This window comes from Chaetodon trifascialis, chromosome 21 (assembly GCF_039877785.1).
Source record: "Chaetodon trifascialis isolate fChaTrf1 chromosome 21, fChaTrf1.hap1, whole genome shotgun sequence".
Lineage (NCBI taxonomy): Eukaryota > Metazoa > Chordata > Actinopteri > Chaetodontiformes > Chaetodontidae > Chaetodon > Chaetodon trifascialis.
Window position 1 is genome coordinate 18,865,269 of NC_092076.1, and position 22,886 is coordinate 18,888,154.

Below are 22,886 nucleotides of genomic sequence, written 5' to 3' on the forward strand. Positions count from 1 at the left end.
TCAGGAGCTGAGAAGAGCGATATTCTGCTATAGGCACAGGAGTTGTCATTGTGTTTGCAGTGGACGTGAAGTCGCACGTCAAAGTAAATGTGGGATTTATGTCTGGAGCACAGCAGAAAGCAGTCACCCTCTGTGTTTGCAAGTGTTGGCTCTGTAGCTACATCTATACTTTATTTGGATCAGTGAGTAAACTCTTGTCAATGCTCCATTATTATTGTGTGGTTAGGACGTTTTAAAGCTGCACTAATCAGTATTCAGTGGGTCAAATGACTGAGTGTACACAAAAAGGCTTTACTGTTGTTAGTTCTGTGACAAAAGATCAGCTGTACAACAAAACACAGTAATATAAGAAGTGCTTATGTTGTTCCATGTCTACTGAATGTGTACATAAGCAATAGCTGTGTTGTAGTATTATGTAATAGTATGTTACAGTGGTCAGCTAGTACCACTGACTCCAGTGGGTCAAAATAATAATAATAATAGGAATAATTCATTTTAAGTATCTTGTAAGGTAACGGTTGAAATCGCTTTTTTTGACATACATGATATTCACAACATGATGCATTCAAGGCTCAAACTCCAGAATCTACAAAGCAGACATGGGAATTGAGACGCCGGCTTGTTCTGGGCACTTGTGCAGAAAATAAGAAAAGCAAGCACGATGACTTCTTGAACGGATGATGGTGCTCAGAAAATCAAGCAATTCCTCAAGAGTCTAGCTCACAAAGAAAGCGCAGATAAGACAATCAATGCAGGTATTCACCAGAACGATATTGGTTAATTTAATGAAAACTGAATATGAATCTGGTTACTGAAGTGTACTGGTTCCTTAATAATAATGTTTTTTGCAGAGAAAACAGATTAAAGACAAAAGACTTTGAATGCTAAACATGAGGCAAAGACACAAGGGCTTTTCCCATTCTGTCAGTATTTTATTTCAAACCATCCTCATCGACCACAACGAAGGAAATGGTAACATACTAGAAAGAGCAATCACTCTTGAGCAAACAGAGGGTTCTTCTTAGAAGAAAACACCTCCTGGGTCATGGGTAGGGGCGAGTATGAGCAGGGACTTCGTGTTGAAAGGCTGACTCAGTGGGTGATTCACCAGATTTATATCTCTTCTCCAAGGAACTGACAGCTCTCCTCAAAATGAAAAACATGACGAGATGTGCAGAAAACACACAATCCCACTTTAGCCTCTTTGAAACTGTTTCAATCGAGAGGCAATCTCTGCTCAAGCCATCCGCCCCAACGGTCAAGAGGAGCAGACTGCGGAACATGCCCGATGTCAGCAATTATAACGGTGCAATATCAAAAGCGACAGCTGTAGAAAAATTAGATAAAAAATACAAGGGTCAGTAACAAATGAGGAAACACCTCTCCAGAGGAGAGGCCTTTTTTCTGTGGCAAAATCAGTCAGCGAGTCAATATCTGTACATAAAGGAACATGACAGATATCGACCATGCAGCTACAGAGTTCCAGTAAGTAAAAGCTCCACATAAAATCTCATTTGGTCCTCTCTCCCTCTGTGTTGCAGGACTTGTCCGAGCCGGGGGGGCAACGCTGTCGCCCATGGGTGCTTCAGGGCAGGTCGGGGTCAGAGATGGCATGTGCAGGGTCACAGGTGAAGGACACAGTGATGGCGTAGCGTGTCCCCCACCTCACCCTCTCCACGCGGTGGAGGTTCTCCGAGCCAGAAGAGAAGAAAGAGACTCGTCCTGAGGGAGGAAGGAGAGGGACAGAGGGACTCACAGTTTAAAGGAGTAGCTCAACATTTTGGGAAATATGCTTGTTTGGCTTTATTTCTAGGACTGAGATATGACTGATATCAGTGTTTGCATCACAGTACGTACAGGACTGCAGGGGAACACAGCTGGTTTGTTTAAAAACACACCTACCCTCACCTCTACAGCCCACTGACTTCTACATTGTATGTTGTTTTGTATAGAAAAAGATATTTTGAGAAATGTACTTATTGCTTTCTTGGCAATGTGATTCACAACAGTAACATGTTTGTACCTCAAGTACAGAGTTGGAGTCAGGACATGGTTCACCTGACAAAGACTGAAGGCAGCACCTACCAACACCCATACATGAACAGAAATGTAGCTGTTATTTTGTTATTTTAGGTGAAGTAATGTGTTGTAGAGGCGGAGAATGATTGTGGTCAATGAGCGCAGGTTTCGATCTTTTTTCGATAGAAACTCTGGGATCCCACACGTCACAGCAGCTGATTGCCAAAAATCTGTTCCACCATGTAACTCAGCCTAAAATCATGAATCATTACATTTCTGTTTATGTGCAATTAAACATGGAGATACAACATTTCCATTCTTGGTAGGCATAATTCTGAAGTTCCAGCGCAGTTTGATTGGCCTCCTCCTGCCTCCACATCTGATCACGACAGCTATACTGATGCTTGTCAAGAATTAGCTCAACATGTTGTCCCTCTCATTTACACTCTCTTCAAACACACAGATAAATTACGGTTAATTAGTGAGCTTTTGCTTCCCCCAGCACCTTGTCTTTATGCTAAGCTATGCAATTAGCCAAGAAAAAGCTCCAGCTATGTGTAACTCCCCCTAAAGTGACAAATGATCACATTGACATGTCTGTCCATGTACGGATTAAACGAGCAACGTCAACACTGTGTTTGTAGGAGTATTTTTTAACTTTGGATGGAGCCAAACTGGCTTTCCACCCCTGCCTACAAACTTTAAGCTAAGCTAGGCTAAACGCATCCCAACTCCAGCTAAACTGCTGTTCGTCATGAGGCGGCTACAACAAGCAAGACCCCCTCGAATCACAAATAATCGACGTCTCTGTCCCTGCACAGGTTGAACAAGCATTATACACCGTATTAATTGAGCCTCTTCATCCTGACTCCAGCTCTCAGTACTGAAAGCACAGCCATGAGAGCAGAGATAATGTTCTCATCTCAGTCTTGGAAAGACAGTAAATGAGATTATTCCCCAAAATGTTGGGCAGGTATTGCTTGTGGAAGTGAAGGCAGTCTGATGAGGGGAGAGGACACAAGGGATGAACCCTGAAGAGAGAAGGTGGCCATAAGGACACACTCAGCGTATTCTTTATGCTGAGATGCATTCTTTGAGCTGTCTGATTAACACATATTTTTAAACATTTCTTTCTTGGACCGACACACAGAGTGCATTTGGTGAGGTTGCCTCGGGGTAATTCTCTTATCGGGGGCTTTGCTTCGCTGGGCCAGCTAATGAGCCATTGCCTTTTACCAGCCAGTCTGCTTCCTTCTAAACACAGCCTCCTCTCTCTTAGATCCACATTTGCATTAATGTTTACAGATTTAGTCTCTGGATGTATCTCATAATTAAGAGATTTATATTTAGAGTTTCCAGACCCTTGTTACAAAACTTAGTTTCTTTGCCTTTTGAGGGGGTTATCTCATTATGTGAATATGAATAAAAAGCTGCAATCATTTGTTTGCTCAACTTTTGCTCCACGGACTGCATGTGTGTGTGTGTGTGTGTGTGTGTGTGTGTGTGTGTGTGTATGGGGGGGGGGTCCCAAAGGCAGGGTAGTAGATGAGGATGTCAGGGGAAATCAGTTAAACAACGGAATTTACACTGAGAACCCAGAGAATGGGAAGAAGAAAGAAAATGAACGGACAAAAAAAACAGAGTGTGCTCAGCGAAACAGTAAGTGGTGGTCTGCTTGTTTTATGTAATTGAAAAGGAGGGCGTTTTCAAGGGCTCAAATTAGTCGCACGGCTTTAGATAAGTGCACAATGAGATAATCTTGGAAAATAATCCCTTGCACTTGTCAATATAACATTTCCAGTGTTTACTGTGAAGGGCCCAGCAGATTCTGTACAGTCAGCAGTGCAGATTAGCGGCGACACAATGGAGGGATTTTCACCCAGGAATTCACTCTTCAGGGTTCACACTCTTCCAGAAATCACTTTCCAGGGCATTTACAGGACATTATTGGAAAGCCTAGAGACACTTCTGTGTGCGCAGGTCTCAGTGAGGTTTGGAACAGTAAGGACATCTTATACCACACTATGAGATCAGCTTTGACACATTTAGTTTTGTGAGTTTAGTTTTAGCTTCTTTTGATATTTTCCTTACCTAACACCATCATGTCCCCTGGCTAGATGTCCCCGACTTACTTCTAATGTCCCAAGTTAGTTACAACAGGTAATGACTGGGACGCTGCGTAAAACATAAGACAGCATGTGATCATTTACTCATCTTTTTTACAAAGACAATAGATGTTTGACATCATCAACTTCATTGATTTTTGTAAATCTATGCTGATTCTGAAACAAACAAGTTGGGACAGGAGCAACTAAAGACTGAAATGAAAAGATGTGGAATGCTTAAAACACATTCCACAGGTAAACAGGTTCACTGGTAACAGGTGATAGTATCATGATTGGGTATGAAAGGGGCATCCTGCAAAGGCTCAGTTGTTCACAAGTAACGATGGAGAGAGGTTCACCACTTTGTGATCACGTGATTGGATAAAGGATATTACTGCATGGGCTGAGGAACACTTCATCAAACTGTTGTTGGTAAACAGTTTGTTTGCAAATGACTGCATTCTGTTATTGTTTATTTATGTTTAACACAAATTGGGATTGTAATAAAGTTCCCTATATTTATTTAAACACTTCAAATTACAGCAGAAATATCCTATTTGAGAGTTGCATTCACATTATCGTGTATTTCCCAACAGTAAGTGATATTACGCAAATACATTTCCCACCAATATCAAGCAAAAGTGAAACTGTACTTCAGGCCTATGTTCTGTTCTGAAGTTCTGCATATGTGAGGCTACTATATTAGTTTCAACATATTTATTTTTTTGCGTTTTTTCTTTAGGTTTCTAATTTTTGCAAATGACAATAGGTCATCCCAGAGTCAGCGATGTCAGGTTCTCTGCTCAAAGTAGTCCTCCTTGCTTGAAGTTGGTGAAGTTGTAGCTTTGTAAATGAATCAAGTCCTCCTGTTAGGCACAAGTGTTAACTTTCAGAGCAGTCCAGAGGAGTGAGCCTGAGTCAGGATCTCCTTCTCTAACGCACAAGATAAGCTTTGCTAAGCCAAGAGAAATCTGCATCTAACTGTGGCATTTGCCAAATAATACACAAGTTACTTCAGTAGATATTGAAGAGGCCCAGGCTTATTTAGAGAATAAACTATTTTACTGAGGCTATATACGAAACGGTTTACTTAAGCCACATAGAAGAGGAAATGTGTTCTCAGGTTCCCAGAAATCAATACGTTTGAATAAACGCTGCCTCTAATGAAAAAGCAGAGGGGAGCAGTGTCCATGCAGGACATGGCTGGATGAGCAACGTTCTCATATCACATCCAAACCAGGTGCAGGGGTCCCAGTCTCTATTTTACATCTGGGGGATGATTTAGAAATATTGTGGTTCATTCTGTGGAGGCTTCCTTTGGCTGTGTTTGAGTGCTTAAGGTAACTATTTTAAGAGGCTGAATCCCAATTACAGTCAACCAGTATAGTTTAATTTAAATCTTTCCCCACTTGGCCTTGTCACATTTAGACTTCCATTAGCAGTGAGGTCCAGAAATCTGTTAGAAATAAAGACCAGTAGAATACCTCTGGAGAGACGCATATGTTTCAGTGTGTCATCAGCTGAGGGAGGTCTAACTGTGAGCCTGAGTGGAGCCTCTGTGCTGGCTGACCTGCAGGATCTGAGGGGGAACGGAAAATAGCTCTCAAATGTTCACAAATGTCTGTTTATCTGTCAGGTTCCATCCTCGTCAACATCTCCAAAAGTCCGGATAAAGAGTTAAGGTGTGGTATTTCCTACTGAAGGCAACGGTGGCCAGCAGGATTTCTGCTAATTGTCTAATTGAGAATCCAGAACAACTGTTGCTGTTCTCAGCTGTTTACACATCAGAAGGAGTTCAGGAACTCTCCCATAATACTCCCAGAACATAACCGGGAGTTGCTCATAACAACAAATTTCCCTCTGTCTAAATGCAGTCCGCTGTTGTGGAGCATCAGACAGCCAGAAATCTTGAAGGCTTAGATTTATTCTTTATTCTCTGAAGGTTCATCTCACATCCTGATAAGAACTGAATAGTTTTTCAGGACATCTGACTGTAATCCAGGACACATTCTTCAATTTTCACTAGAAAGAATCATTCAGCTGGAAGTCCACCAAGTAGAAGTGTGATAAATGTCCTAAAGTGATGTCACTCAAGTCAGAGCCTGCATTGTGGGTAATGTAGACACCAGGTTATAACAAGGAAGAAGAGTGATTGGAATAAAAACCGAGGACTTCTCTGGTTCTGCTGCATTGATATCCATACATTTTCTTTGTTATACACAAGCAGTGTAATAGACGTATAGAACTCTTTTAAGACCAGCTTGTTTTCAACAAGTCTTGAAAAATCAAACTGGCAAGACGGTCTTGAAAACCACCTTGTTTTCCATATTGTAAATGTGTGTATACAGAGATGCAACTGATTATTTTTATTATTGGTTAACAAGCCTAATATTGTTCTTAATTAATTAACAAACCATTTAATCTACATTATGTCATAAAATAGTGAAAGAATGTCCATCACAAAAGAGCCTAGTGTTATGTACTGAAATATCATATTTTCTCCAACCAACAGTCCAAACCCCAAAGATTCACTTCACTGATATTAAAGTTGAAGTTTCTGTTATATGTATGTTTGGAGGGGGTTCATTAACATTTTGATTTAAAAGTAAGGTGAGACATTTTGACTGCCATTTTGGAGGAGAAGATCTTGGCTTGAGAAAACAGTTTTTTTCTTTTGGCAGGGGTCATTTGCTCACCAGACCAGGCCCCACCTAGCCCAGCATGGAGACCTGCATATTTGATTTAGCATAGGCTGCAGGATGCCCTTCCTGAAGCAGCCCTCCTCATTTATCAGGGCTTGGGGCTGGCCATCAGGAATGCATCGGCGTCTGCATCCCCAGTGAGAAGGGAGCAACCTGGGGTTCAGTCCAAGGACACTTCAACATGTGGACAGGAGGAGGTGGGGCTCGACCCTCCGACCAGTAGATGATCCACTCTACCTCAGCCGCAGCTGCCCCATAGAAAATGATCATAAATGCTTGCAGATAAAACAAAAATCTTCATCACCAACACAAACATGGACAGGAGCAGTGATTGTATTGATCACATTTGACAAAGGACAAAATGTAACAGCCAATTCTGGGAAAGGAAAAGTCATGTAATGACTGGTACCCAATCACTTCCTTCAAGTGATTATTACTCTTTAAATGTGGAGTGAATGGAACATGACGCATGCACAGCTTATGTGCAGTATTTTATATTTTAGGTTTTCTTTGAGTGAACGGAGGGAGAGCTGGGTAGCAACCATATCTGAACAGACAGAGAAACAAGTGGACCAGACAGGAAAGTTATCTACTGAAATTCAAATTCTATTCACAGGAAGTTGATGGAAAAAAGTGCCTGAGCACTTAAAACACCAGTTGACATGCTGTCAGAGAAATCCACTGAAGGAACACCACAGTGTGTCATAAATCATGACTGGTAATAGTTATCTTCAGAGTGGGAATTTACTGCTACACTACTTGCGATCACTGAGAAACTACTTATCCTTGTCATCATTTCAACAGTATCTCCTGCTCTTCAAGTCATGCCTCTAGTCTATTTTTGCTTATAATAACTGCCACACATCACTGATTTGCGTTTAATGAGGTCTTTAACTTCAGAGACCCAGGCAGGATGAGTGTGCAATGCTAACAAGATGCTAAGGGGCATGACTCATCTGATCCCAATACCAAGCTTTGCTGCTCGAGCGAAACGCCCATAAACACCGTCAGCACAGTCACAAGGTGCACAACACACTGACACTGTCCAGTCAACGGATCGATTGTTGTCGTTACTCCCAGCTTCATAATTAATTAGTGGAGGATGAATCACTCAGTCTGTATGGTGTCTCTAAGGAGGCTGGGACAAAGTTAAAGGTAGATGACGTGGGGCGACATAAAAAAAAAAAGTCAGCTTGAACTTTTCAGGTGGAAACTGAGAATAACAACATCACTCATTCATGCAACCCTAATTTTTACAATGCATGCACACAGACAGAACAGGAAGAACCAGCCATGTACCAAGAGTCAGTCCAGATATTTTCACTGTCTGTATGTTTGCACAGCCACCAAGGTCAAGCTGCTGGGTTTAAGGCAGCAGCCCAGCTGAGGTCATGTAATTCCCCCGTGGTTGTCTAAGCGAGCAGGTTAACCCCTGTCGGCTCCTCTGACTGACAGACAAGCTTTTTCACTCTCTGTCCTTCAATCGCTCTGTTTGTATCTGCCATTCCTAGCCAAACACCTTATCTCACTGTCACATATCTACTCTTTATCTATCTCCCAGCTATTTCCTGTCCACTCTCCATAGTGTCTCTCCGCTTGCCCTATAGGAGATGCATTCACATTCAGCAAATCCATCAGTCATCTCACTGCCTCCTCTCTAATCCTCAGCTCTTTTTCCTCCTCTTTACTTTCTCCGCGACTTGAACAACACCTCCACCTCCGTCCCCCTGGTGCTCGCTGTCATTACATTTTTGACTTTTGCTCTCTCTGACAGCCAAGTCCTGATTGTGTTCCTGGTGTTATAATTACACTTCATTCGTCATTGTCACTGTCAATGAGCCATGATTATGTCAGTGAACTAATCATCCGTCCAGATGTGAGGATCAGACTCACACCAAGTCAAAACCTGTCAGTCAGCTGCCCAGCATGCCGCTCAAAGAGTTTCTCAATGAGGTGAGGTGTGTTTAAGCAGAGGCAAACAAATGATCTGGATTATTGATGCATTATGCATGGGGGTTTTGTTGTGTCTCCTACTTGCTGCACCTCTCCGAATAAAAATCGCAGTGACAGGTGTCAGTGACCGTGGTTGGGTTTCATCAGTTGCTTTGACGAGTCTGTCATATTTACATTCTCATGCGCCGACACCGCTGAGGATTAGAAATCTATCAAGGAGGACCTTAAAACGAGAGAGCAGCCGCCCTACTTCTCACTTATCCCATCCCTCTTCTTCTTCTTCTTCCTCACCCAGCAGGTTTCACTGGGTTTAAGATCATGCTGCCACCATTCTCTCTGTTGTATGGAGGTTATTCTCACTTCACTGATGCAAGATGGCTGTGCAGTTCACAAAAACAAGTCTCAGGGGATGACGTGGAAGGCAAGCTGCAGTCACTCCTTATTAGCATATGTCCTTCAGTCAATGTCCCTCACTGCTCCATCATAGGACAATGTCAGTGGCCCAGGACATGATGCTTCACTGTTGCTCACTCACTGGGTAAGAGGCTTGTGTCTGACTGGCACAAGGGGAGTTCAGTAAAACATGCCAAGATGGATGACATTGAGGGGTGGGAAGCGGGAGGAAAAGTGAAAAATTGTAGGCAAGGAAAGAGGCAGGAAGACTGCCTTTTTGAAGTGCTGTTGATTAGAAGTGGCAAAGGAGCTGGATTAGAAGGCAGGTGATGATGGACATTGGGTGAGATAAAGGGGAAGTGGGAAGAGCTGCAAGGGAAAAAGTGAAAGAAGGGACAAGGTGAACAGAGACAGCAGGGGATGGTCTGTTGTCAGGTATGATAGAGTGGAAGCAATGGTGTCAGGAAGAGGTAATGGCTCAGGAGAGGTTTTCCATATTGAACAGGTTCACTAAGCCTTCGCTCTCCAGGAGCAACACCGTTTACAGACGCCACGTACCGAGGGAAGCAGGGAAATGTGATTCAAGAGGGAGGCTGAATTTTTATATTACACTCAACATTTTCCTGAAACTTGTCAAAGTCTAGGTCACACCACCAGCTAAAGCAAAATCTATGTTTCAATGCAACTGCTGCAATCAGCAGATCAACTAAATCACATGAAAATTTGCAGCACTGATAAGCTGCTAGCAGCTTATGGTTAACAATAGCATCCTGACAGTGCCAAGTTTCCACTTTTATACAAAGTGTTCCACAGAAAGAGGCATAGCTTGTAATCAGATGTGAGAGAAAAGTCAATGGTACAAGTACATCTCTTGAATAAACTGTGCTAACCTATTGGCTGGTTAGTAACGGAGCTTGCTAGCTTGCTACCTGCCTCCGTTGCCCTGCCCCAGTTAGACCGCTAAATACAAGTTAGAAAGCCACCTAGCTTTGAAAGCTTTGTTGCTGGCAAATTAGCATGTTCCCAACTGCCGAGCATGTTACTAGCTATCTCACTAGCTAAAGCAGTTCACCAACTACCCCTACAAGAAGTCGCTATGTCTCCAAGCTTCTAGCACCACCTATTTCACGTGTGGAGGAATTTCACTGTGCCAGGCCTTAATTTATTTAACTGAATATTTAATCAACATTATACGTTGTCTTCATCATTCACTTCACTAACAAATTGGGATTAATTTGCTCCATAATGTAACATGGCTATTGCTACTTCTGTCTACTCTGAAACTCCTTCACCCCTGCTTTTTGCAGAGTTGTTTTTCTTTTTTGAGGGTACAGACTTTGAAGGCTTGAGACAAATTTATGATCTTGGGCTCCAGTACATAAATAACACTTGACTTGACTAACACAGAACATTCCAACCTTGGCCCTCATGTGAAATTCCACAACTTTCTTTGACTTTCCGTACATAAACCAGATTGCCTCTATCACTCTTTAATGATGTTTTTGAGCTCAGAAATACTGCAAAGGTGTGTGTGTTTCGTGTTTGGCTTGGGGAAAATGAAGTAGAAACAGACTACATGGTCAAAAAGCAGAAAAAAGTCGAGCTAAAGGGCAGAAAAGTCACCTTTCAATTCAATGGATGTTTGAAACAAACTCAGCATGGCGCATTCATTTAAAGCGACCAGCTCAGAAACTGATTTCCTACAAGCTCCACAGAAAACTGATAAAATTCTCCCTTTTTTACTGTAAATGCTTCACATTTGCCTCTGAAGTCCCATGGTACCCCAGAAAATGTAGATTTTGCCATATGCTTTTTGCAATTGTATGTTTAAAATATTCATTTAATCACAGTCTGACTGATTTTTTCTTTATATTCTATACACATATAGACTGCATTAAAAGACAGACCAGTGCATTTCCTACGAGATCACGACGTTGTTATGTTTAACCCTCAAGGTATAAGCAAGGTAAAGCCTAATCCCCTGCACCTTCATTGTACAGCAGTCTATGCTGCCGATTAAGCACTTACAGAGGATTACGCCCACTTTGCTACACGTTTTAGAGTGCTAAAACCACCTCCAGGTTCCCTAATGCAGCCCAGTACAGCAATTATAATTTTAAGCATGACTGTGATAATGAAATCCTTTATCTATCTTACATCACTTACTTTAAGTGTCGATTAACAGGCTTATATAGACAAAGCCGGGGGTTACCAGGTGTTACTGCTGATAGTCTGGATTTACGATACCCTGCCTTTCAGCAGATCTAGCATCAGGGCTTCTGAAGCAGGGAAAAGCACCACATGGCACTACGTCAGACAGATTTAGTCTTTACAAGCTGGTGGTTACCTGTGCGTGGTTCCACTGTCCGGTTAGCATTTTGGTCCATGAACACAAATCTTCCTCCAGTGAAGTCAGAGCCGTAGTCAGACAGGTACAGGAGTGAGGTGTAGTCAAAAGAGCCATAAGTCACCTGAGAGAGAGAAAGACCATACCTGCATTAAAGCATGACTATTCACTAAACACTGAAAAGACCATGAGACAGCACCCATGCTGTGAGGCCACTGCTACATGCTAACATGCTCATGATGACAATGCTAACATGCTGATTTTTAGCAGGTATAAAAATTTACCATGTTCATCATCTAGTAATTTACACTAAACACAAAGTTCAGCCAAGGTGGATGGGGTTGACATTAGTTCACAAACCAATGCAATTGGTAAAATGAAAATTTGGACCTTGTGATGGTCCTTCATGAAAATGTAAAGAATCACTAGCTGTCATGATTTATCCTGTACCAAATGTCATGGCAATCCATCCAATAGTTGTTGAGATATTTCAGTTTTGACCAAAGTGGTGGACTGACAGAAAACATCCCTCCCTAAGCCACTAGCATGGTTAAAAAATGAAGCCCCCAGTTAAGAGCACAAGCATTTTAAACAAACGTCTACCTTTTCTACAAATCAGTGACTGGCTATTAGGTTCAGAAATGTATTTGGCACAAAAAGTTATTTTACTTGTCATAGAAAGTACAACCCAGCCTATGAAATCAGTTGATCCAGAAAAATTCAACTGAAAACAGTAGATTGTCCTCAAGGCTCCTTTCAGTTTGAGGAAGTAAATCCAGATGATGCCAAAAGCCTTCACTACAAATTCAGGGCCCAGAGATTGAAAGATGTGGACAGATACAAGGCAGGTTGTGTTGGACAAAGAGACCCTCTCGAGATGCATCGGGGGAAATGTAGAATCCAATGCTTTTGGAGCTTGTCTCAGCTGGAGATGCTGTTTGACTGCAACAACACAACTGCTTCCTTCTTTCTCTAAATACCTTAAATTCTCTTTATCTAACGTGACATAACGCAGAACAAACTGATGCTTGCCCTTCACTGCACACTGTTAAAATCATGAATGATATCTATGACAAGTACCCACAGCACCCTCAGCTGCACATCTGCTGCAGATGCACCGCCACTGCACCACGTTAAACCCACAGATGATCGATTCGCCTAAAACGATGCAAAGTGTCAACTGGTGGTTTGATAGTTGATTATTCCGAGAAACCCTAAACACTAATTTCAGAAGCTCCAAAAAGCTTTTCCGCACTGCATCATGATCAAAATTTTATTCTTCATACTGTAAAGGTTCTACTATGTGCAGCACAAACTGTTAACACAGCCTACAATACATGGCTTCCCTGTCCTTGCAGTACCTCAGCCTCATGTTTGTGGCCACTGAGTCAGCCATTCTTTTGGGAAACAGTAATGTTTAGTCATCACCCTCTCTCATGGGATCATCTGCTGCTGACTCCTGACACGATGTGTTGTCTGCACCTTTGGGACTGATTGAAGAGATTAAAGAGTTTTTTATTTGAAAAAGAAATCAATAGTTTGCTGTTGCACAAAGAAGAACCTCAGAATATCCCAAATTCATATATTAAATGTGGGAATGCCTGCAAAACCCAGTGGTGTAACTATTTATGCGACTAAATGGATTGTTGTTTTAAGGCAGGTGTGCAATCTGGAGTCCTGTCGGAAGATGCAGTGAACTTCATTTATGCAAAATAAAATGTGCTGTTTGTGCTGCTCTAATAAGAGATGCTAAGATCCACACGAGCCCACCATGCTCAAACTGTGTGTAGCCTTAATGAAACATCAAAGAGTGTGTTGACAAGGAACAGGAGATGCGTTTTTTTATCTTTCTTTTCAGAGAGTCAAACAGCAATTTAAGACACTTACTCGTTGTAGCTCAAAGGAAGAAACGCTGCTGAGAGCTGCTCTACAATTTTACAAGCACACTGCATTAGTTAATATAAATTATCAGTGTGTATTTTCTGGAAGACTGTCTCTACCTGCCTTAATGTCTCATATACATGCATCTGCCTTTTAGGTGATAACTGAGATGCTCTGGATTACAAGTGTAACATTTGTTCTGGGCATGTTAAAAAGCCAAGCGGGCTTTAAATTACAAAGTGAGTCATGCCATCAACAGCAGAGGGAGACAACAAAGTAGAAAAAGCTGCGATGGCTGAGATGCACTGAGAAGAAGAGAGCATGATGTTAAAGCAGCACTAACATGAGGCAGCATGCTGCACAACAGGCTCGGCAATATTAATGAATTGTTATGACATTTCTGAAATGAGCAAATTAATTGGTTTTACTTTTTGAGCATTAGGTAATAATACAATATGAAATTTACCACAAAACTGAGTTTATTTTGTATTCTCCTTCCTAATGAGCACCATCCCAGCAAATACACACTAATTCAATAACGCTTCCATCTAATACAAGTAAGTGGGTGTGAAAACCAGAAGACAGTATCCCAGGTCCAATAAAATAGCAGGACTCAGGAGACTCATGAGACGATAACTGCGATTTTTATCCACCTTATTCAACTCCTGATTGATAAAGTATTAAATGAGGCCTAATATACAATACACTTCTATGAGCTCTGTAGTACAGGAGCCTCTCAGGACAAACCCATTGATTACAACATCAGCAAATGACAAATGACAAACCAGAAGCAGTCAATAGCAAGATGGCACGACAGGTGAAACTGCAGGCTGCTGCCACATTTTATACAGTCTACTGTTGCATCTAGGCTTTTAAGCATTAAGCAGAAAAGCAGGATATAATACAACCAAGTCACGACTATACATTTATTGTGTTTATGACAAATGGGAATCAATGTTCATTCAGCATAAGTCTGTCAAAAGTTTCAAGGTTTGTTTTCTAGAGGACCCTTCAGCTTGGTGAGACAACAAAGACAAAGCTGAGCTGCTGTCTTCTCGTTGGAATCAAAGATTAATGCACCGAGACAAACAACAATATTGCTAGTGTGTAAGCAGAAGCCTGCATTGTCTGTGGTCCTTCGCAGGTAAATAATCAGCACCCACCACGGGCATTAGCTGTTTTTTTTTTCTCCCCATCAACAAGCAGACAACTGGGCAGCAGAGAGTGACTGTGAAGTTGTCAGTTCAGCAGTAAGACTGCTGCTTCACCAACTGCTGGATAACTAAAGGGAGTCATCACGTTGAAGACGTCGGGTAGTTTCACTCTGTGTCGATTTGTCGAACAGCTCAGAGTCCTGCCTACAGTGACGGGGTACTATCTCGACAACGAAGCAGAGAAAAGTAAGTTTGAGTCGATTCGTGCTGTACTGTGAGGAGGAAACATAGCATATGTTTACTAGCTAGTTGCAAACTTTATCTGTCTACTGTTGTGCTGAGCAGGGAGAATTCAGAGCTTCTTTAATGTAAACTGTTGCATTTTGTGGTTGATGAGCACAAAGAGGTCAAAACAATGCACTAAAAGACGCTACAAAACATTATTATTGCAGCTTTAAAGGGTTGGTTCCCCCGAAATAGACCAAAAAAAGAAATTTGAGGTGCACGCCTGGGTGAATCTGGGTGACTCTCCACTTCCCTGTTCTCGAACTGATTCATAGTTCTGTAGTTCCAAACCAGCCAGGTTAGGAGGATATTTTACAGGGATGATTACTGTATTAGTTTATGCCATGAAGGGGATGAAAGACACTTTCCGCGCTGCTATATGACAACTGGTGCTGTGACACCGTATCAGCGGTATGATCGATGGTGAGAAAATTCACCACCGAAGACATCAGGGTCCATTTCCATTCAAATGAGGGCTGCGTTTGCCAATCAGCTCTATAATGGCGACAGAGACAGATGGGGAAGAGAAGTGGGTCCTTTCAGATTACACATTTCCAGCTGTCAAGGGGCAGCGAGGGACGATGAGATGACAAATATTAATATGAAGGCAAATGCAAACAAGCTATGTTCCACGAAATACCATAAACAAAGTGTCAGTCTCTTGTCCTCTCTCTCTTCTTATTTAACAAGAGAACACAGATCAATACTGAGACCGACGCTTCAACAGTTTTATGAGTGATGGCAATAAATAATGGCTGCAGGCCGACAGTTTAAAAATCGTTCCAAAAACAACATCCAGGGATGACATCTGTATCATTGCATTGATTTTTATGAGCCTTCTGCTAACACAATGAGAAGAAACAGTAAATAAGATCAGATGCAGTCCCAATCAGAAGAACTCTACCAATTCAAGAGTGACCCACTGTAAGAATTTTTCATGTTTTAACTAAAGTTGTGAAACATCGAAACTTTTTTCCCCATGTGTTTAAAACTGGCCTCGAGGTCTTCTTTCAATCCCAGAGTGACGTTAACGTCTCATGACAACGAACAGCGAAAGACTAAGATTAAAGCAGTGACAGAAAAAAGCTGCTCTCCATGAATATGTACAAAGAATGAATGGTGTATGATGTGGACGGTTTACAGAGCAGAACAGAGGCATGGGCTAGAGGGAATGAAGAAGCTGCCTTGAAGGAAAATTCCACTTATTTGAAGAAATTATTTAAGGGCAACCATTTTTTGGTTCAGCAAGATCTTAAAAAAAAAAAAAAAAAAAAAAAATGCTGTAGCTCCATATCTGAACTGACAGTTAAAGGGAATGGAAGAGAACCAAAGTGGATCTTCTGGGTGCAGATAAAGTGACTGTGCTTCTTATTTTCTAAAGATCAATATTTAAGCAAAACATCTAACATCTTTCATTTTGAAGATGATCAAGATGCATCCCTCCATTTTCTGCGGCTGATCTGATTTCGGGTCCCGCTGGCGGCAGCCTCGCAGCGCTGCGTTTCTGATGTCAGACGGAGAGGGTTGGAGACTTAATTCAGTACGTCTAGATTCATTTTCTAAGACATCCAGTTTTTAAACTGCTGAAAAAGTTTATTAAAATCACTGGATCATTAAAAGAACAATCAACGAGACGTTCCAGTGTTCATTCAAATGCCATCCTCAGATGTAAAAAGTGACAGGAAGTAACTCCGGCAAGAAATACACACAAAGAAGTCACATGATCCTCTCTCATTTCTGCAGCCTGTCTGTGTAATCAAATTCTTTCAGTCGCGACCCAAAACTCATGAACATAAGGGAGGGTCGGAAGGCAGACTGACTGATAACCTGAGAGCGCTGCTTCAGCTAATCCATTTAAGATATCAGGATGATTCCTATCAGCCCATTTAATGGGAGCAGATGAGATCTTGGCCGTGCCATTAGGAACACTCCAATCCTGATGTTTTGTTACTGGTACCAATTCTAAAACTTAGACTCAGGGTTACATCTAGCCGATACTTTATCTGTTTGCTGAAGTCAATGTCACACCGTATACAACCCAGCGTACTAGTTCGGGGCTTCCCTACGAGTCGTGGCTCTGTTTTTGTGCGTTACCTTATCGATGTGTGGATGCCAGTACTCATCATGTTGGGTCTTGGCCGCCGTGCTGTTGATTCTGGAGAAGAAAGTGGGCTTGGTGAGGTACATTAGAGTCGGCTCCAAACCAAACGTCTCAGCAATAACTGCCTGGATTCGCCCACGTACGTCTCTAAAGGTGAAAAACAGACATGTGTCAGAATGAAAGATGTGACTTAATAACCAAGGAAGCATGATTTATGACCATGATGCAGTGAGCAGCATTGGGCAACTTCAACTTAAACTTCAGTTCAGCTTTATGAGGACTGATACAAACACTTTAGGACTTTAACGGCTACCAGCAAATAGTCTGTGACAATATTCAATCTCTCTTCAGTTAGTTTGCCACATTCAATAATCCAGGAGCTGAGAATCAGCACAAGAGAATGCTATCAGAGGCATTAAAATAAGTGATTAAGTTTGTCATTACTGTGGACAAAGTGCTGTCATTTGAATGTGAGTCACTTTAAAAAAATTGTCAGGTGTCATAGTTTGGAGTAAAACTTTAAAAATACACAGTAAACGCACGGCTGACTTTTCGACCTTTATTAAAGCTTCTTATTCACCTGTAAAGCTGGAAATCCTCTTGTGTGAACACATCCCCGATCTGATCCCCGAAATACCTGCAGCCACATCCCTCCGCACACAGTTCGCGATGCAGACAAAACCAATCAGACACACGAGCAGACGCAAACACAAGCACCGACACAGCAGAGGGGAGGCAGAGAGCAGAGGAGACGGGATCTGTTAGCATAAATTAACGTTTCACGGCACGGCGCAGTGCACCATTACCCAGACGGTGTGCCACCCAGCCATCCAAAAACAGCATAGTAAACGTCTGACTGCTTCACACAAGGAAGTCCCCAGCGGGGGTCAAAGGGGGGGAGTGCTATCGTCATCACTTCCTGATTAAAATCAGCCAGATGGTCCCTGAGGATCTCGTGTCAGGCACATGCCCGGAGGGAAGAGAGAGAGATGGGAGAAAAGTGAGGGAGAAATGAATGAGGGGAGGAGGTACAGGGGAGAAGGATAGAGGAGCAGATGATCCAGATAAAACTGGGCTCTGCTGGCAGTGATGAATGAGGGCCGTATGGGTCACTGGACCTGGAGGAGACAGCTCAGAAGGACCAGCCTCTGGAAGACGGATGACTGATTTTCCTGCATGTATATATATATCTGCAAATTTTACACATTATGCAGGATGTCATTTCTCCTGGCACAAAACAGTGATGACACACAGAAAACCAAGAAAGAAAAGGTGTACTTTCCCACCTGTAGATGTTGACAAACTGCTTTCCCATCGACAACGCTCCAGAGTGCAGGTCCAGAATGGAAGCCTGCATGGGGTCAAAGCAAAAACAGGGATTAATGCGAATGACAAATGAGCGGGACAAATAAACGCTGGATGTGGATGCAAACGCATGGCACAGTCATTATTTCAACGTCCGGCATTGTTCCCTGTGTGGCCTATTCGTGGCATTCTCACTCTGCCCTTTACTTGTTATTGCTTGTCAACTCCTGTGGGACAGTTTTCACAAGCCAGAGAAGAAGTCATTTTCTCAGAAGTCCTCCTGTTGCTTCCCCTCCCCTCACTTAAGTGTTTTATCACTTCATAAACAGTTCCTTTATTGGCTGAGGACCAGGCCTGCTGGGGACAGAGAGCAGGGGGTAGGGCAATCTGGGGACATCCATATATGAGTCCACATTTCATCTGCCAGAGCAGCTCAGCAGGCTGGAGCGCTGCTTATTGTGCAAGGATGCCTCCTAGTGTCAGGAGAGGTCCATTACAGCAGGGTACATTCTTAAATTTACCTTAAAAAAGATTCAGGTCCTTAGAAATTAATGCAAGGCCCCATGTCCATATAGCGTTTCTGACCGCCTTTTGTCAATTGTGCCCAATGAGGAGAGAGCGACAGCTGCAGCACGCCGTCACCTACAGAAGAAGTGCTGCACCCAGCGTCTTTTCTCAGATCGCTTCGTCATTTCTGTGCAGCCGCCCCAGGCACTTCTAGTTGAAAATCTCTGAACGGGCAACCAATCAAACATTAGATGGGGTGAGGCTGGTCACCCTGGTAACCAAGAAAATCCTGAGCTTTTTGGTATATCAGACAGAAACTACACACACGATGCCTTCTTGTCCTCAGCTGTTGTTTTATACAACCACAGCGCTCTTGTTAAGCTGAGAGCAAATTATTAAAAATTGTCAAGATATTGTTGTCGTAGAAATAAAACCCCCATGCAGCATTTCTTTCTCTCACCGCTTTATCCCAGCGCCATCCCCAGTGCCCTGCCAGCACTTTTCTGACCGACAAAAAAAAACACATGGACAAAAGCCCTGAGGAAAGAGTCAGATCACCCAGTAAGAGATAAACAGATTCACATTCAGTCAAGCAAACACTAACCGCGTACGTCTTAATCTCTGCCTTCCTCTTAATTTATTCCAACAAGTTAAATTGGCGATGCACTCACCCCTCCCTCTGACCCAGCCAACGCCAGCCCCCTCTCAGCTAGCCTGTGTGTCAGAGACAGATAGCATTTAAAAATGGTTCAGCTGCACCACAGAGAGAGAAGACAACAGGAAAAACAACAAGAGAAGAAGAGGAGCAGGAGCTACGCTGCACTCTGTATGACAGTGTTTACCTCCTGAGGACCTGAGCTTCCTCCCTCGTCACCACGCTGTCTGTGACTGCACGGCCGCACTTCTGAGGGGTGCATCCTGGGAGAGAGACATGCGAGAGAGGATTTGAAGATAACAGTAGAGTGTCTTGGTGCAGTTTGCTCTCGTTTTGGAGGCTCTGGGCCCTGTAGCAGAGAAAGAAAGTGCAAGATAAGGAGTTTCTTGGAGTTCGGCTCATTAATGGCACAAAATTCAAGGCTTCCATCCAACTTGTGATGAGCATTATTTATTCATCGAGTCTCTCGCTGTCTTTTCTTTAGACACTGGAGACAAGTTTGAATGGAGTTTGAACTCCAGGCAGCCTGCATGTCTAATGAGACAATTTCCAATTTGTACACTTCTTCCTGCAGAGGATAGTGTCAAAACTCTTTCAAATATCACAGGACAAGCAGACAGCTTTATCTGGTACATTTGGAATACTTTCCATTAAAATAAGCTGTGCTCTGTGTTTTAGGGAATCAATCCTTCCATTTCAAGAAAATAATAAATATTTATGTTGCATATTTTCTTATTATTCATTTCCAATTTCCTCATTCCAGCACATTGGTATGAACTGTGAATAAATGCCAGTTTAATGGCAGCTGAAAAAGTTTGCAACTCTTGATAATTGATTGAATGGTCAGGGCATTTTTCAACAAAAATATCCTTTGGTTCCAGGTCATCCTCATTATTTCCTGCTGTTTTTTCTTGTGTTAAAGTGAATTGAACACCAGGTTTTGGACTGTTGGTTGGATGAGGCATCCAAAACATCACCTGAGGCTTCAGGACACTGTAATGATATTTCTCACTATTGTCCGTGACTTATTTACCAAATAAACCAAAGACAGGCCAAAGGATTAAACTATAATTGAGAAACTAGTAGGAGGAATGAATGATACTGAAAATAACAGCTTAATGCAGCACTACTCACTATCATTAGCCTTGCCCAGCAGAACTGCAGTCAGGCTGGGCACAGGTGCACAGTCTGTATCATCAGTGACATGGAGGTGGATATGCATCGCAGGCTACCATTGAATTTACATAAAGACTACAGCAGCGCAAGACTAACTGAAACACATCTTAATGCCGGGATCAGACTACACAATATTTTTGTTTTTTTCGATGGTCGTCGTGTCAGATCAACGATCACAGGGCCATAAACTTGTTGTGTCTTGGTTTACATTTATATAGAATATGTATATGAATGACAAAAAGCTGACACTTTCACAGCTTAATGAAGCCAGCAACGTTTCGTATCCTGCGTCTAAAAGGGTTTCTGAGTCAAACTAGTATTTTCAGGGCCGAGAAGAAACCTTCACGCTTTGTTTTAGTAACTAATGTCATCAGTGCTGTCAATCACTGCTCTGACCACAGTGACTTCACACATGTATGAACTCAGCTCTATGCTGGAAGCTGAGGTGTGTAAGAGATGTCTTGGCTTTAAGTGCATGAACTGGTGGGATAGCATGTGCTGCCACGCACTGGTTTCAACCATAATTTCAGGTAGTCCTGTGTCTGCAATTCTGCAATACAAGGAGTATTATTATGGTCTGGTAGGTTTGTGCTACAGTGCCTGTTTGACAGTTTCAGAAATAAGGATAAAATGGTTTGAATGCTTTTACTTTCCAAAATTTTGACTGAAAGAATTTCATTATGTATCAAATCAAACTTTGAAGTCTACTTTATGTTCCTGTTTTAAGAGTTTGTTATGATGCTAATAGATATTAACAGAAATTCAGTTTGATGTTGTTTAAGAGAACAGTGTTTTCTCACTTTTATACAATGTAAAACAACCGGAAAGACAGAGCAGAATCAAACACCAGGAAGGTGCCACTGGGTTAACGTGGTATTTATCAAGTAGGCTTGGCTTTATATCGTCTCAGTCATGTTTACACAGCAGAGAGGTGTCAGCTGACTTGCCGGACAAAGTGCAGTGCAAGAGGGAGAGCCTCACCTGGATAGCGTTTGTAGTTCTCGTAGTCACTGGAGCACTGGACTGTGTAGACTCTGGGCTGGGGGGAGACCAGCTCGCCTTGGCTGACCAGTGTTTCTGTGACGTCGCTGTCCAGAGAGGTGATGTACAGCCACATCGCCGGTGTGCACACAGTCAGAGCGAGCAACAGCAAAGCCACAGGCCCTCGGGACCCCCTCCACGCAGATCCCTGCCGCAGCGCATTACCTCTGACAAGGCAAGACAGAAAAAAGGTTCAGATGATCAACTGTACTGTCCCCAGCCTCTAACCCTCAAACCAGGGGACTTCTGCTGTGGCTGGGGGGTACATGGAAAGATCATGGTGGAGCTCAACTATTTGAAAAAATAGAATCTATGATTTGCTTAATATATGAGAAAAAGATGTGTGTATACATACATATACATATATATACACGCATAAAGCAATGGCTAAACGGTTAAATTAGCTAGTTAAGTAGTGGACAAATACTTTAAATAGCTAAAAGTAATTTCTAAACAGTTTGCTGCATGTCATAAATAATCTGTTCAAATGATCAACTAAAAGTAAAGTTAGTGGCATCAACCTCATTAATGTACACACAGAAAAATACAGAAAAAAATACAGAAAAGCTGACATGTAGAAAGAAATTAAATGTTAATATACAGAAATGTAGAAAAAAAATTGAAGAGTGATCTATTTACCACAATGTATTAGTAATGCATTTATTTAACTAATTTGTTTCATCAATGTATTGATTTCAATATACCTTATTTTATTTATTAACGATAAGTTTTTTATTCTTATTTTAGGCATTTAGGTTTTTAATATTATTATTATTGTTGTTGTGGTGGTGGTGGTGGTGGTGGTGGTGGTGACGTCGTTTTTCGTCCTTAAACACCATCAGGCCTGTGTGACATGCAGTGGTAACTAAAGCTCGGTACACTTTGTTAAATCACGTTACGCGTTAGCATGTTTTTGGGTTGAGTCTGTTGTGTCTGCAGCCGTCTCTCTCCTTCTTCGTGTGACAGTACCTGGCGAGCACAACCTTTCCTCCCTTCGCCCTCTTCAGCTCCACACAGGCATAACAGTAGCATCATTTTATTCACTTACCTTTTAATTTTCTTCTCTATCTCAGTGGCATTCGAAGCCTGCGTGTTTCTCAATCGCATTAGCGCCATTTCGATTCAAAACGCGACAGTGAGCATTTACAAAACACCTTCATAAACAGTTCTTCTTGCCTTGGCTAACCATACCGTTCACCCCGCCAACTGTTTGTACCGTCACCTGAATTTTTCCAGTCACTTCCTGGTGGGCACGTATCGGT

At 42.2% G+C, this 22,886-nt stretch overlaps 1 protein-coding gene across 1 annotated transcript; it reads right to left on the reverse strand.

Moving 5' to 3' along the window:
* Window positions 1–914: 914 nt before the first annotated feature.
* ogfod3 (2-oxoglutarate and iron dependent oxygenase domain containing 3) lies at window positions 915–22,862 on the reverse strand. Its single transcript, XM_070991075.1, has 9 exons — window positions 22,673–22,862; window positions 21,565–21,791; window positions 19,595–19,670; window positions 19,424–19,466; window positions 18,227–18,291; window positions 17,521–17,577; window positions 16,934–17,087; window positions 11,520–11,643; window positions 915–1,722 (listed from the first exon to the last, which is right to left on the reverse strand). Exons 1-9 carry the CDS (start codon window positions 22,738–22,740, stop codon window positions 1,586–1,588), a joined length of 951 nt encoding a protein of 316 aa, XP_070847176.1. The 5' UTR covers window positions 22,741–22,862; the 3' UTR covers window positions 915–1,585.
* Between the last annotated feature and the right edge of the window lie 24 nt (window positions 22,863–22,886).